Source organism: Myxocyprinus asiaticus, chromosome 28, assembly GCF_019703515.2.
Source record: "Myxocyprinus asiaticus isolate MX2 ecotype Aquarium Trade chromosome 28, UBuf_Myxa_2, whole genome shotgun sequence".
Classification (NCBI taxonomy): Eukaryota; Metazoa; Chordata; class Actinopteri; order Cypriniformes; family Catostomidae; genus Myxocyprinus; species Myxocyprinus asiaticus.
In genome coordinates, this window is record NC_059371.1 from 13,146,567 (window position 1) to 13,164,299 (window position 17,733).

At 37.4% G+C, this 17,733-nt stretch overlaps 1 protein-coding gene across 1 annotated transcript; it reads left to right on the top strand.

The window, feature by feature from the left end:
- Positions 1 to 2,390: 2,390 nt before the first annotated feature.
- On the top strand, positions 2,391 to 17,645 carry LOC127418711 (RING1 and YY1-binding protein A-like). The gene is made up of 5 exons (XM_051659418.1): positions 2,391 to 2,530; positions 2,939 to 3,064; positions 12,016 to 12,585; positions 13,199 to 13,291; positions 15,345 to 17,645. Exons 1-5 carry the CDS (start codon positions 2,505 to 2,507, stop codon positions 15,592 to 15,594), a joined length of 1,065 nt encoding a protein of 354 aa, XP_051515378.1. The 5' UTR covers positions 2,391 to 2,504; the 3' UTR covers positions 15,595 to 17,645.
- The last annotated feature ends 88 nt before the right edge of the window (positions 17,646 to 17,733 follow it).

Here is a 17,733-nt window from a genome sequence, read left to right on the forward strand (position 1 = left end):
CCTCAGGATTTTCCTATGTTTTTTTTTATAATGGCAGTTTTGGATTTATGAGTAAAATAAGGTCTGTTGTTAACATTACTTAAAGATACTTGGATATTTTGTTCTACAACATAAATTACACACAATCATACCCCAAATGTGAATTCTGAAGCAGCCATGTTTTTTTTATTTATTTATTTATTTTTTATTATTATTTTTGTTTTTTTTGCTAGAATGCTGTGTTCCATTCAAGTCGGATGTGGGATATTCCTACTTGAAATATCCGATCTCCAACCATAAATGCATTCCATTGCCAGATGCTCGGAAGATGACGTGTAAGGAAACCAAATGAAAAAATCCAACTTTCTGAGTTGAATGGAACGCAACATAATGCCCTTCAAGTGGAGTGAGAAATATCATAATTACGAGTTCTGAGCACGTGAATGACCCCGCAAAGTCGTATTAATAAGTGAGAAACTCGGAATTCTAGATGATACACGAGTTTCCGAGTTGGTACGTTGGAAGGGATGTGTCAACATGAAAGATGATAGGAAGTAATGATTTTGCAAAATTATTTCAACTTCTGTAATTTATTTCAATAATATTAATTTGTTTTATATGACAATCAACTAATGACTCACACTTCGCGGTTTGTTTTAAGCAAATGATTTAATAATATGTTAGATACCATGCATTAATAAATCATATACAGTATGTCGTTTATAAGTGATGCAGTTTTATTCATTAAGGTTTATTCACCGGTACAACAGAAAAAAATAGCTTTTCCCGTCATTCATTTCGTAATTGTTTAAGTTTGGGTCCTTCCGTATTTTGTTTCCCACTTGAATGCATGACATGTCGTAGTAATGAATGCCTGAATCGGAGGTACAAGCTTCCCAGGTGCACTTGAAGGCAGCATGAGAAATTTGTCAGGCGCGTTCACTCACATGCTTGTGGTATTTGTAGTCCTTATCTAGCAACTCTTTAGCAACATATTTATAACATATATTTTGGTCTATTCATCACACACATCTTTCATATGACTTCAGAAGACTTGGAATATAGCACACAAGTCATTTTGATGACCTTTATCATACTTTTTTGTTTTATATATATATATATATATATATATATATATATATATATATATATATATATATTATTTTTATTTTATTTTTATTATTATTATTTTTTAGGGATAAGTGCCATAACAAAACCATCTTATTCCATCACTGTTCCATCACTTTTTGACATAGAACTTTTGTAAAGTTGTAGTCAGCAATGACATACGACATACCATGACTGAGCGAGATTATGGTAATTGTGGGCAAATATGTAATTCAGTAAAATGGGAATTTTTTCCAAAGGGATAGTTCACCCCAAAATGAAAATTCTTTAATCATTTACCCACCACCAGTATGACTTTCTTTCTTCAGCAGAACACAAACAAATATTTTTAGAAGAATATCTCAGCTCTGTTGGTCCATACAATTCAAGTGAATGGTGACCAGACCTTTGTAGCTCCAAAAATCACATAAGAGAAACATAGAAGTAATCCATAAGACACCAGTGTTTAAATCCATGTCATCAGAAGCAATATAATAGGTAAATTTAAGTCCTTTTTTACCCTAAATCTCCACTTTAACTTTCACTTTCAGATGTGAAAGTGAAACTAAACAGGCACCACATGTGACTTTCAGATGTAAAAGTGAAAGTAGAGATTTAGAGTAAAAAAAAGGACTTACATTTTTATCTGTTTCTCACCCACACCTATTATATAGTTTCTGAAAATATGGATTTAAACACTGGTGTCTTATGGATTACTTCTTTGTTTTCTTAATGTGATTTTTGGAGCTACAAATGTCTGATCACCATCCACTTGCATTGTATGGACCTACAGAGTTGAGATATTTTTCTAAAAATCTTTGTTTGTGTTCTGCTGAAGAAAGAAAGTCAAACACATCTGGGATGACGGGAGTATGCAAATAATTATGTTGTTATATTATGGTATGCAAAGGTCTTTTTGCAGTCCAATACTATGCAAAAAGAGTATCTAAAATAAATTTGGTCAGTGATTATGCATCTGATTAAACAGATTTTTCTTCCATCTTCTTATAAATTATTAGTCTTGTAAATTATTAGTCTTTATTACTTTCTTTGATGGTGTCTTAAAGTGCTTCCTGTGTGCCCAGTAGACACAAACACACACACACACATACACACACACACACACTTTTAGTCATCAAAATAATTTTGCATTATAAATCTTGTGGGACTTCTATTCTTCAGTATGTCCATAGAATGGACCCAGTTTTCCAATGACCAATTTCTATATAAAACATCTTTGACTTTTAAACGTGGTGAAGTTGTGATTGGCTGCAGACACAGTCACGTGACGGACCGACGCCTTGCGCTGCAGCGGTCAGCGAGCGCGAGGGTGCGATAACAGCAGCGGCGGCTCTGTCTGGAGCTCACACTGTAAATTACAGAAGCCCCCTCCTCTGGAAGACGGTGTTTCTCCCATTATGGGCGACAAGAAAAGCCCATCCAGGTATAGAAACATCCCATTTGGTCTGTCTTTTGGAAATGCGCTTGGCATGTTTGTGTCCATTGGAGAATAGCGGTGCACTGGGGTTGAAATCTACTTATTTTTCCTGCTCAGATTTAACAGAATAAAGCGCAGCCATGGCGGATACAGAGCCTTGCATGACTCCCGGTATCCACTGTTTGACAAAGGGAATTCAGGAAACTCCTCCTCTGTTCTTCTTTTCGATCGTGGAAGCCTTTTTACCGTTTAGGCATGCAAAATAATTAGATTGAGACACTAATGGTGTTATTGTGGAGGAGAGGCGTCTTTTAAGCAGCGCACAGAATTAAGTGCACATTATGACCGTTGCTCTAATTAGGATCCAGCATGCTAATTTAATAACGTGACAATGTTTCCCTTTAAATCTTGCAGGCCAAAAAGACAAGCCAAGCCCTCTGCAGACAACGGATTTTGGGACTGTAGCGTCTGCACCTTCAAAAACAGTGCAGAGGCATTCAAATGCAGTATATGTGATGTGCGGAAAGGTACATCTACAAGGTAAAGTGTCAGCTATCAGGAGCTCTTTATTCTCTAGAAACATATTCCGGATGTGTGCAGTGAGGATGTCAACACTAATATTCTGACTTGTTGATTTGGATTGTATCTTTATCCATACTGACGTCATATGATTGCTGGAGAATTTCAATGACACACTAGGACACGAGGACAGGCAGTAGGACTGTGATAAGACATACTGGTCTGTGCCCCATTTATGAACATATAGGAACTGATGCATTAAACACACAGCATTGTTGTTTTGGTGGGCACGCTGAGCTATTTTTCTTTTGCTCAATGCTGCATTATTGCGAGAAAAGCAAAATATTAAACGTGTTTTTTTTTTTGCAGATACACTGAAAACCCTAAAAAGTTGTCTCTACTCAGTTGATTGAGTAAACTCGTTCCCTCAATTGAATTGAGTGATGGCGTCTCCAAATCTTGTGTCATTAAGTTCACTTAACTTGCCGTTCATATAGAATGAACTTAACTATTTAGGTTACGGTATTTAGATGCAAGTAGACTGCTAATATTTTTGTTTCTACTTAATAATTTTGGTTGAATTGACTACAAATTTAGATCATACAATAACACGGCTAAAATAAAGATTAAAACCTATTCTAGGTCAATCGTTATAGGAATAGTTCACCCAAAAATGAAAATGTTCTCATAATTTACTCATCCCCATGCCATCCCGGATGTGTATGACTTTCTTTCTTATGCAGAACACAAATAAAGGTTTTTAGAAGAATATTTCAGCTCTGTTGGCCCTCACAATGCAAGTGAATGGTGACCAGAATTCACAAGGTCGAAAAATGACATTAAGGCAGCGTAAAAGTAATCCATAAGACTCCAGTGGTTTAATCCATGTCTTCAAAAACAATATGATAGGTGTGGGTGAGAAACAGATCAATATTTTAGTCCTTTTTTACTATAAAGCACCACCTTTGACCAGCCCCGACTAGTAGGTGGCAAAATGTGAAAGTCATGTCCACACCAGAATGTGGATGTGAAAGTGTAGATTTACAGTAAAAAAGCATAGACCCCTTTAATTCAGTTGTACATGGACAAGGTGAACTGAAATAGAATTAACAGGGACCAACTTGACGAAAGGGGATGCAGATCACCCTAATGATGTCATCCCACGAAACAACTATTTGCAGCAAAACAACAAAAATAATACTACAAAAGAGCTAAAACATGTATAAATTCTTAATAACTATTCAAGTGCCCCATATGTTCCCTTTGACCAAGGAAAAATAATTCAATTGCAAGACATTTATTAAGACACTTAAAGTCTTAAGTATATAGATTTTTTAGATAAGTTCAATGAACACACTTTTGAAGTCAGAAGTTTAAATACAACTTAGCCAAATACATTTAAACTCAGTTTTTCACAGTTCCTGACATTTAATCATAGAAAACATTCCCTGTCTTAGGTCAGTTAAGATCACGACTTTATTTTAAGAATGTGAAATGTCAGAATAATAGTAGAGAACTTTTTATTTCAGCTTTTATTTCTTTCATTACATTCCCAGTGGGTCAGAAGTTTACATACATGTTGTTAGTATTTGGTAGCATTGCCTTTAAATTGTTTAACTTGGGTCAAATGTTTTGGGTAGCCTTCCACAAGTTTCTCACAATAAGGTGCTGGAATTTTTGCCCATTTCTCCATACAGAACTGGTGTAACTGAGTCAGGTTTGTAGGCCTCCTTGCTCGCACACGCTTTTTCAGTTCTGCCCACAAATTTTCTATCGGATTGAGGTCAGTGCTTTGTGATGGCCACTCCAATACCTTGACTTTGTTGTCCTTAAGCCATTTTGCCACAAATTTGGAGGTATGCTTTGGGTATTTGTCCATTTGGAAGACCCATTTGCGACCAAGCTTTAACTTCCTGGCTGATGTCTTGAGATATTGCTTCAATATATCCACATAATTTTCCTTCCTCATGATGCCATCTATTTTGTGAAGTGCACCAGTCCCTCCTGCAGCAAAGCACCCCCACAACACGATGCTGCCACCCCCATTCTTCACGGTTGGGATGGTGTTCTTCGGCTTACAAACCTCACCCTTTTTCCTCCAAACATAATGATGGTCATTATGGCCAAACAGTTCGATTTTTTTGTTTCATCAGACCAGAGGACATTTCTCCAAAAAGTAAGATTGTTGTCCCCATGTGCACTTGCAAATTGTAGTCTGGCTTTTTTATGTCAGTTTTGGAGCAGTGGCTTCTTCCTTGCTGAGCAGCCTTTCAGGTTATGTCAATATAGGACTCATTTTACTGTGGAAATAGATACTTGTCTACCTGTTTCCTCCAGCATCTTCACAAGGTCCTTTGCTGTTGTTCTTGGATTGATTTGCACTTTTCACAACAAACTACGTTCATCTCTAGGAGACAGAATGCGTCTCCTTCCTGGATGGCTGCGTAGTCCGATAGTGTTTATACTTGCGTACAATTGTTTGTACAGATGAACATGGTACCTTCAGGCATTTGGAAATTGCTCCTAAGGATGAACCAGACTTGTGGAGGTCCACAATTTTTTTTAGAGGTCTTGGCTGATTTCTTTAGATTTTCCCATGATGTCAAGCAAAGAGGCACTGAGTTTGAAGGTAGGCCTTAAAATACATCCACAGGTACATCTCCAGTTCAGTACACCTCCTATCAGAAGCTAATTGGCTAATTGTCTAAAGGCTTGACATCTTTTTCTGGAATTTTCCAAGCTGCTTAAGGGCACAGTTAACTTAGTGTATGTAAACTTCTGACCAACTGGAATTGTCATAAGGTCAAATAAAAGTGAAACAATCTGTCTGTATACAATTGTTGGAAAAATTACTCGTGTGATGCACAAAGTTGATGTCCTAAACGACTTGCCAAAACTATAGTTTGCTAAGATTAAATCTGTGGAGTGGTTAAAAAATGAGTTTTATGTAAACTTCTGACTTCAACTGTATATATTTGAGTTATGAGCCCCAAAAAATGAAATTTCAAGTACCGTTTAAGATAACTTGATTTTTCCAGTAATGACAACATTAGGGTTTACAGTGTACTTGCTAGAATGTAGAGTTTTATTGGCACACCATTTAACTAGTGCAGCCACCATTTAGTGTACTGACTAGTGCAATGCAGTGGTTGTCAGATTTTTCAGTACAAGTACCATATTTGATCAAACCAGTGCAGGCAATTAGCCATAACAATATTCCCTCTAGTGTTTGTAGCATTTAGCAAATTGGCAACTGTAAGGGAAGATAACCGTAATATTTTAAGAATCGTTCATTGATTGACTGCTTATCTGAATATTGAAAAGGCAAATTTTGTTGTCCAAATATATAAAAAAGAAAAAACACTGCACACCTGACATTATCAAGAGGTGCGTAGGAAAAATAACTAAGGTAAATAAACAAGAAACAAAATCCCACACACTGCTGCTTGCAAATAAACAATTTAATTAATACAATGTTTCGTTCATGCAACCTTCGACAGGTATCAAAAAACAAAACAAAAAAAGGGGTCTAAGGAGTGGCTAGGTTACCCCAAGTCAGATGGCAAAACGACCAAGGGGGACACCCCCGGTTAGACAAAATATAATCTATTGCCAACCCAAAAGGCCAAAGTATACTTTGGTTGTCCGTGCTGAGGATTGCTCCGCACGCAGTATAAAACTGACGCAAATTTCATTATCAGCACAGTCCACGCGGACTGTCCGCACTTGGCCCAGATTTTCTCGACATGCAGACAGTCCTCGTCAGTGTACATTAGGGGCTCATGCGCCTGCCGTTGGCTGTACTAAAAGAGTATCACAAAGCAGTCCTAGTGCGCATTCGTCAAACGCGTTCATATTCTTTCGCAGTCAGAATAGAATTCTTTAAAAGGCAACCAGGCATTCAACCAGCCACGAGCCAACCCAGAACACATGAAAACGTTAGTATAAAAAAGGTATAACTGGTGGTCAAAATGGTTTAACAATGTCAAAATGCCCAGCCCCCATCAAAAAGATTGCATAGTAGTACTAGCCCCGATTTACCACAGTTTGAGAACCTCAAAACTAGTGCAAGCAACATCTCGATGCAGCCAGCCCCATTTAAATGATATCAAAGTGAATTAAATGTAAGATTGGGATGTTTCTCAAACTGATATAGCTCCACACTGAAGGACTACATTTTGAGGATCTTATGTATGAAAGGTGGTATAGGGTATGATTATTTTAGCCTTTTCAGATGTCCCAATTTCATATCATTTGAAGGAGTGGTCTTGAAATTATGACAGGCAGAAACAGTGTTTTTCGTTTTGCCCCATTACCTGTTTTCAACTGAGTCTTATAGTGGAATGAATGTGGCAAGTATATACTGGCTAGATCGCAGGTGTTCATATCTCTCCTAAAATGACAATCTTTTCATGTATTGTGTACGGTGTCATCTCCTCTCAGTCTACATCGCTAGCTTCAATGTTGATTTTCTAGCTTTGTTGAACCAACAGGATCTTTCTCTGCCACCAAATACAGAACTTGTTTGACAAGGCATTGTTTATCAGTCTATTCTGAGATCTGCTGCTAGCTTGAGTGAGAACCGCTGGTACAGTGTCTGTGGTGTCTGGCCAGTGTGACACTCCTTATAGCAACAGCTGGGGGAAGCGGCTGGGTACCACACAGACAGACTCAAAAAACAAACAGACAAAGAAACCCTCTCTCTTTTTTTGAGCCAATCTCACACTGTGGGCCACACACCAATAAAATCGAAGAAAATGAGTCAAAGTAGTTTTTCTGTTGTCAAACTAACCAAAAGGAGACTTTTAATTAGAAATTCGACCCCATTGCTTTTTAAAGTACTGGATTTTTGGAACACTTTACGTAACCTTAATAAAATAACATTGCAGCCTAAAAACTTAAGCATGCCACAAATTCCATAGTTTACAATCAGCACAGAATATAAGTTTGACTCGTCTCAAACAAACAAAAAACACATTTACTGTAATGCTCTTAAATGGAAGTTTATTAAAAGGATAGTTCATCTAAAAAGGAAAATGTATTCACCCTCATGTTGTTCATGTTAGGTGACCGTAAAAATCCTTTGGTAGTACTCCATAATCACAGTTAATTGGTCAAATGACAGTGCACATTTACCAGTCCAGATATTTTATCAGAAGATTTTACAGTTTTTAAAAGTGTGATAATATTGCATTGACATGACAGCAAAGAGAATATTTTTGTTTTTGTTAAGCAATATGATGAACGCAGCCTCTAACACTTTTAATAAGATTAGGGAATGCTTATTATGTGCTGTCAATATGACACAGATGAAGTTAAAGCTGGAACAGTACACAAATAAGATAAATTAGAACATCATGGAGAATTGCCAGTCAATGAAACAAACTGTCAGCAGGGCATTGTTAACTTAGATCCATGAGTATTTACTGCTGTTCTCTAATTAATATTCTCTCATTTTCTACAGAGAGGTAATGTTTCAAACCCATAATATACCCTGTTATTGGACACTTTTACTCATGGATTAATTTAATGTCATCAGTAGCTGAAAACTATTGCGTTTGAATGATGCTGCATCCATGTCCCTAGGTGTCAGTGTAAGTCCAAGACAAAATGAACAAAAACTTATTGAGTGCACCTTTAAAGGAATAGTTCACCCAAAGATGAAAATTCTGTCATAAATTACTCTTAGTAATTAGTAATCAATCTCAAATCCTTTAAAAGTAGATATTTAAATAACATACCAATGCATTAGCAAAACAACATTTCTGCAATTAAATCGGTGCATAACAGGTCACTGAAAAAACTAAATAATGAACACCCTTGAGCACACAGCAGCTGTTCTGCTTCAGGACAGGAATGTACACTGTCAGGAGGTGCAAAGGTGTAACAGGGTGCATGCTCTAGTCTGTGTCCAGATAGCAATCTTTCATTTATTGCTTTGACTGACAAAAGCATGACTTTTTCTTCCTAAATAAATTAGTTCTGCAAAGGACTCCAGTGTGGCCTGCAGGATTATTTGAGAAAAAACAAAAATGCTTATTAACATTGATTTAGACTATTACATCGTTATGATGATCTTTTTTAGCTACAGCAGGGCAGATAAACATTTTCATTAGCGGTGTTGCATGGATGTTAGCCTATTCTTGCATCATCGATGGAATTTCTTTTAATTACGCACGACATTCCGCGTTTGTGGATCCACGCCTATCAGCGAATAGCCCTTTTTGTCCCATGACAACCCATCCCACTGTGCAGTTTCTCTCACGGCAGTAATGACAACATGGTATTAGGATAAAAAATTAGAGGTAATGACTTTTCAATTAATTTCAGCATTATCATTTTTACTAAGCGGGTTGGAATTTAAAGTAGCCTACAAACAGTTTCTTTGTTCGGTTTTAGAGGTTTTTTTTTAAAGATAAAGCTATCCAGCCCAGAGCAGCAGTTTTTTTGGTTAATATTAGGGATGTACCGATATGAATTGTTTTTGGCCGATACCGATTTTAACAAACAACTATTGGCCGATTCCAGTACCGATACTGATATTTGCCACTTGCTCACTTATTTTAACTTTTGTCATTAGATCAATCTTTTGCTTTGGACTCATGCTTTAAATTAGCAAAGTTCAAATACACATGCCAAAAGGTACGCTAGCTAGTTTATTGTTGCATCATCAAATTATTTTCATTGTTGGTGTGCACAAATACTTGCGTGCTGTTTGTGTGAGAGCAGGAAGCGACCTTGATTGACACGCCAGTATTCAAGAGTATTCCCATTTCTTTCAAGTGGGATTTCTACGAGGTATGCATACATTTGTGGCACGGTGGGGTTAACCCTAAGTTCATGCGATATATTTTCTCCAGAACTTCGTCAAACATGTCAAACAGAAGGTAATTTTCCCTGCGCACCCTTTTGGTCAGCGGGTTGTTCTCTGGGTGGCGCACCACGTCTTTTTCACCACTTTCGTTGCTCAAATCCAGCTGTGCTTGCAGCATCATGCGAGCTCTCTGCTTTTTGTCCGTATAAAAATCACTACTTTCATATCTTGGTTCAAGCAGGGTTGTGATACAATAAAGAGGTTCTGAGTCAATTTTACCAAAACGCTTTGTCACCACTCCTAAAAGAGTTTTTGTAGTGGTTTTAACTCCATGATGAGTTTCAAGGTCCTTGCTCAGTAGCCGCTTTAGCACAACAATTGATGGAATCACATCCGCTGCAGATGCTACAGATGCACTCATCTCCCTCGTTAGTTGTTCGAATGGGGACAGAAGAGAAATTGTGTCCTCAATTAAACCCCAATGGTGGGCAGTAAATGTCGCAGGCAGATCGTAATCTGCAGTGTAAGCCGCAAGTGCTTGCTTTTGATCTAAGAGGCTTCTCAGCATATAAACCGTACTGTTCCACCTTGCTGTTACGTCTTGCTGAAGAATTTTTGGTTGCATTCCCAACTGAATTTGGACACTGTGTAAGCACGAGTAGGCAAGAGTAGAATGCTTGAAGTGGCCAACTATTCGTCTGCCTTTTGTTATCACGTCAGATATGCTCCGTTGACATAAGCCTTCGTTGACAGGTAATTTTAAAGTGTGTGCCATGCAGGATAAACTTGTGACACCACTATCCTCCATTGCCTTAGTAATGTTTCTTGCATTGTCTCTGACTACTGCATGTACTTTGGATTTGTCGATTTTCCATATTTCAAGCATTGTGTTGAATGCTGAAGAGATCGCCTCTGCGGTGTGTGACCCTGTAAACTCTTGTGGTGCAGCAATATTTTTTGCAACTTAAAATCTTTGTCTATCCATTGGCCTGTGAGACTGTGCATGCATGTCGGAGCTCCAATTGTCCATTGTAAAACTGATGGCTGAAATATCAGCGGCCAAGAGCTCGTGTATACGCACTGCTACAGCATTGTACATGTCTGGTAGACACGCATCCGAGAAATAACGCCGACTAGGTAAGGAGTAAAGCGGCTCAAGGTGTATATATTTATATATAATAAATTCCTTTGTGTTCCCCAATTAATGCTGCATAATGTGTTCTTATCGAATTTGTGTTTGTATTGCGTTTCGTTCATGCAGTTAATGCTGCCTAAAGAAAATGAAATGGAACTCAATTTTAGGTTCAAGGTGAATGTGTTTTATGATTTCATCACTTGCAACTTGGTTTCTTAAACTGTGCTTTCCCTAAGCAAATCATAAGGTTGTTGAATGAGGCCTAGTACGTACACATTTTATTTAAAAAGGAAACTTTTGTTTAATTCCATGTCTTGCTAATTAAAAACATTTCTTTATGGAGTGGAGTGACTTCTTTAATCCGTAATATTTTTAATGTCTTATTATTTTGATTAGTATCCAAAAACATTAGTGCATGATAACAATTGGGCTACAATTTAATACATTTGGTGACTTCCCAGCTCCATGGTTTTGTCATTTCCCGAGACTGCTGATTATTGTCTGTTAATGACTGTCGCAATTGGCATTGGGATATTTGTCAGATATTGTCAATATCCGATTACATCGTTTTATTGCCCAGCCCTAATGGGTAGTTGACACAAAATATTTTTGGAAAGTTTAAATGCTATAATCCAACTAAAACTATTTTAAATGCCATTTTTCTAAGTCTTTTATGATTATTATGCATGGATTTCTTAACTCAAAAATGTAAAATGAACTAGTGAAGGCAAAAAACTAAAAATGGTAACCAGTCATGACATCTAAAATATACAATCTTGTTTACACATTCATGTACATTATAACCTAAAATGTTGATGTTTATTAAAAAAGGTTCATGAACGATTAATGCAGTCTTATACTGGCTATCTGTCACCTACTGGCTTTGGTAATGGCTATTGAAAAACCCATATCACTCGACCACTAGTTGGAGTATTTACATGCTTTTTCTAGGCTCACAATCAAATGCAAAACAAAACCATTAAACCCTTGTTCAACAGATTTGATATCGTTTTACTTTTCCAGAAAACCTAGGATAAACTCTCAACTCGTGGCACAGCAGGTCGCTCAACAGTACGCCTCTCCTCCCCCAGCCAAGAAAGAAAGAAGAGAGAGAACAGACAGAGACCTGCCTGACGACGAACACTTTGACATGGACAACTCCGATTCGGACAGACTCAGCAGTCTCCACCCCGACTCTGACCATCCAGAGAGATTAGGTCTGGACGGGGTACAGCTGGACAGAGGACATTCTCATAAGGAGCGGAAACAGGACTGTGGGCTGGACAAGCACCAGCAGCTCGATACAGACATACGGCCTGAGAGAGCAGGACTGACCCAGGACCTGCTGCAGCACAATGGGACAGACAGAGAGCACACGGACAGAGCAATGCTGGACAAACTGCAGCTTCATCAAGAGGATGTGGATAAAGACCATCTCCAAACAGCAGGATCTGGGATGCAGCTGGAAGAAAGGATGGGTGCAGAGAGAGAGGAACTCAAAAAGGGAAAGATAGAAAGAGCCATGATGGAGAAACCCAAAGAAAGACATAAAAGCCTCACCCCATCTAAAAAACCCAATGCAAAGAAGATAAAGTGAGTATTGTTAAGGGCTGTTCACACCGAATGTGCTTTTGTGTCTGTCTGCGCACTTTTTCCATTGTTTTTCTATGTAAGCATGGACTACGGTAGATGGACTTCATTTTTAGAGCAAGAACGCGTTTGGTCTGAATGGTGTGGTTATGCCTGTGGCTATTTACATCTTAGTTATAACATCTGTCTTGGGTGATCCATTCACAGGTGGTCAGGCAAGACGGATTGCTGCTTACACCTGGTAGGAAAGTGCATATCCTGTGGATACTTGGGATGGAAGTGCGGGGGAAATTTCTGATTTTGACTACATACACTCACTTTGTCAGCGTTTTACTCCATATTGACTACATATACGCAAACGGAAAAAGCATGAAAACATTTGCTGCACTGTTTTTTGCAATTATACTTAAATGTAATTTTAGAATTTTTTTGACACCCAACCATGTATGCTTCACGTGATTGAATCACCCAAGACAGATCTTAATACCAGGTGTAAACTAGTTCTGTGATCTCATCAAATATTGTTACAAAATTCATATGAAAAGGTCCTCACTTTGTGTTTTATCGTGAACAGTGACAGTCTGCTACTAACGGCATATTGTGACAACATTTACAGACCCAAACTCATTCAAAAAGGCCCAGCTGGTGACAGCAACGTAATGAAGCCTGGCAAGTCTGTCACGAAGAATAACAAATCTATTATTTCACGGTAAGTTCAGAACTGATCAGCTTCTGTAGTTTTCTTAAAGAAGGGAGGACTCTATCTGAACGGATTTGTAAATCGTTGAAGTATTCTTGATTTCTGCTCATGACTGCAATTTAGACAGAGTTATTTTGGGGATATCCAATGAGCAGCTAATAGTTTAGCAGATTTTAGATGTATGTGTGCGAAAGTAAACTAAAAGTTCCTGTAGCTCAAATGGTTGAGCATGGCTCTAGCAACATCTAGGTCATGGGTTCAATTCCCAGGTAACACACATACATACTGATAAGATGTAAATCTTGAATGCACTGTAAGTTGCTTTGGGTAAATGCATAATTGTAAACTGGATTATTATTTATGCAGAACATTGATGTGAATTACCAATTTAAAGTTGTGCTAAGTAGCTTTACATGTAAAGAAATTAATAGTACTTGTAGTACTGTTAGTACAAATACGTTTAAAGGTGTGTTCTGGGTTTAATATAAGTTAAACTCAATAAACAGCTTTTGTGGCATTATGTTGATTACAACAAAAAATAATTTCAACTCCACCTCATATATAAAATAAAAACAACAACAAAAAACTGTTACAGTAAGGCACTTGCAATGTAATTGAATGACTATAAACAATACATCCTATACTGGGATTACAGGGTTTCGTTTCGTCATGACAGCAAAGTTGTAATATTGGAGTGAACTTTAAACAGATAAGGTTAGTAAGCGATTTTATCACACTGAAATAATGTGAACGTGTTTAATGTTTGCGTCTTTTGGCTATGCTTTTGAATCGATGTGTATGATTATGGACTTGCCTCGTGCATTAATGTAACCATTATTTTTGCGCTTTTTTTTTTTTTTATAAATGAGAGACAATTCAATGTTTTTTGTGGAAATCAATATTATGCCACAAATGCTGTTAATTAAGCTTAAAGGGATAGTTCACCCAAAAATGAAAATTCTCTCATCATTTACTCACCCTTATGCCATCCCAGATGTGTATGACTTTCTTTCTTCTGCAGAACACAAAGATTTTTAGAAGAACATTTTAGCTCTGTTTGTCCTCAAAATGCAAGAGAATGGTGACTAAAACTTTGAAGCTTCAAAAAGCACAAAGGCAGCATAAAAGTAATTCATAAGACAGTGGTTTAATACATGTTTTTGGAGTGATCCAATTGGTTTTAGTTGAGAACAGACCAAAATATAAGTCCTTTTTCACTGTACATCTGCCATTGCAGTCTCTTGGCTCGATCATAATTTCAAGCTCGATTACACTTCCTAGTGCTTAACGCACTTGATGGCGCTGTAGGAAGTGTAATCAAACTTGAAATCATGATCGTCAACGAGACTGCTGTCAAGATGTATAGTGATAAAATGAGTTAAATTTTGGTCTGTTCTTGCCCAAGACCAATTGGATCACTTCAGAAAACATGGATTAAACCACTGGAGTCACATGAATTACTATTATTTTGCCATAATGTACTTTTTGGAGCTCCATTCACTTGCATTGTAAGGACCTTCAGAGCTGAGATATTCTTCTAAAAATATTCCTTTGCGTTCTGCAAAAGAAAAAAGAAAAAAACACATCGGGAATGGGATGAGGGTGAGTAAATGATGATATAATTTTAAACTTTTAGGTGAACTATTCCTTTAACTTAAGTATTGAACCCAGAATATTTCATTGAAATGATGTACACTCGCACAAGATGAAAACTCCAGTAATATCAGTGACCTAGAAAGAGCTGTTTTATTCTAAAAAAAAGGGTGGTACCTCCTCATGGTGGCCGCCATGTTGAGATTGTATGACAAGCTGAATACAACTCACTTTCTCTGTAACACTTTTGTTGTGGAATAAATCGTTCACGGCTGGCAAATACACCCTTTAATAGTCTATTTCTACAATGGCAATGCATTAGTAACTGAAAAGTTTTGCTTAATGCTGAATTCATGCTAAGTGTCAGTATAAGATTGCATACCACAAAGATTGCGATTGTATTTAGTATTGTGCGAGCAACTGTGCGTGTGTAATTCTTTGCTTTCTCTGTTTCTCTCTTGCATTTCAGACCTAAACTGAAGAACATAGACAGGAGCTCTGCTCAGCAGCTCGCTATAACCGTGGGCAATGTGACTGTAATCATCACTGACTTTAAGGAGAAGACTCGCTCCTCGTCCACCTCCTCATCCACTGTCACATCCAGTGCTGGCTCTGAGCAGCAGCACCTGAGCTCCAGCTCGGAGAGCACAGACAAGGGCTCCTCCCGCGCCTCCACCCCTAGAAGAGACCACTCAACTGGCCATAACGAGACCCTGTGAAGCCTGAGGAGATTCAGATGCCACAATTTCGCTTCACAAGACCTGGAGCTCCTACAGCCACAGATGTAACTGTAATACTCACTGTATGTGGATGAGGGATCTTTCCAACCCATTTAGACAATGCCCATCCTGACACACAGGCAGACGTTACCTGTTAAAAACCCTCGTGGAACACCTTGTAGATTGATGTGTTGATGTTAATGTGAGTCACCTTCACACCGAGACCCACAGTATATTCTGTGTCATACTCTTACCAGATATAATCCCTATTTGTGCATCACAGAAATCAGCACTCCAAGTTTGCATTATTATTTTTCATCGTCATGAAATCGTGCAGACGGCTGCTTTGACTTTGTGTTTAGAACTTAGAATTGTTTATGCTAAATGTATCTGAGCTTCTTTCTCCAACTCAGAGTCAATGATCTGTTGCCACAGCTGTGTGTAGAAAGTGAGGCATCAACGAAAAGATCACGCTGTATACCACCTTGTAAAGGGAGATTTCTTCCCCCACAAGGCCAACTTTGAAATCCATACAGCGTACCATGTAGACATGTTTTGTTGTTCACAAGATAATAAGAGAGTATTTAGAATATTGTTCTTTATCTTTCTCTGTTTTTAGGCTTAAAACCTTTGCATATTTCTTGTAAAATTATATCAGGATTCACCACACTGTCTTTTATTCAATGTAATGGGAACGAAATAACTTTGAAAAGTGTGCATAGAGATCTATTTGTGACAATTTGAAGAGTTCATCCAGCATATAAATCACGGTTTACTCTACTTAATGATGATCAACCAGATCTCTACTGAAATTTGGTCAACTCAGTCACAAAAACACTTTGAATATTCAATTGTGTAATTTATGGGATTCAAGTATTCTGAGAGTTGCGATTCAACTATTGTACAATTGGCTTCTTGCCCATACAAAAAGTTTAGCACAGGTTTACTCATTCTGACCTTTGTTAAAAATTAGTTATGAAGCTAATAAAACCTTTTTAAACTCACTGTTGTCTCAAAGCATCTTAAAAATATTGATCATTTGGTTGGCATTGTAATCTTTCCACAAGTGGTTCTGTTTAAATGTAGGGCCATTAACTACAGTATGACTTACTGTGTTTAGATGGTTAGATTCAAACAAACAAAACCAAAAAAGGGGGGTAACGCTTACAAGGTTCCATTTTTAACATTAGTTAACACCATTAGTAAACTTGCACTAACAATGAACAATACTTTTACAGCATTTATTTATCTTAATTTCAACATACTAATATATTTTTTAAAAAAAATTGTAACATTAGTTAATGCATTATGAACTAACAATTTTTATTAACTAACGTAAACCAAGGCTAATAAATGCTGTAAAACATACAGTATATTTTTCATTGTTTGTTCACGATACCTAATGCATTAATGTTAACAAATGGAACCTTATTGTAAAGTGTTACCGAAAAAAGTTTAACAAATTATTGTCGATTGAAACATCTATGTTTGAGGCAGTAAATGATATTGTGACTTAAGTTTGTAGCATGTATTTCAGACAAATTGACCGTGTTCCCCTAATTACAATGTATTTAATGATCATTTGTTTACAGGTCTCTTTATCCAAAATTTCATTGCGGTTTCTTTCTATCTCACTGCAAGATGTCCATTGTATCAATGTCTTGTGATCCAATCCAAAGTGTCTTATATTGTGGTTTTAAAAATGGTGGACCTTTAGCTACAGGTGCTTATACCTAATAAATAATACGATTTACAAAAAGTAGAACATGATACTGGATCAAATTCACTTTGTTGTTCCTTAAACAACATTAATCTATGAACCATCAGAACCCTAACCCTCCCCTAAAATCAAAGGTTTCTGGAAGACATTCTCCCTGGTGCCAGTTTACAAGAATAGGTCTTAGGTCCTGAAATGATTTTATACTATACTACTGTACCTATGACATCATCTGATGAAGATGAAGAGGATTGTCTTGGCCCACCTCAGAGTCCAGGTGAACACTGCACTGGACATCCTGTAATTTACCTGTACTGCAACTTCACAAGTTTCAATAAAGATCAATAACATTTTGCCTTATCTGTTATTCCTATCCCTAAGTTTAAACCTATGCCTAAAACCATATGGCAATGATTGATTCA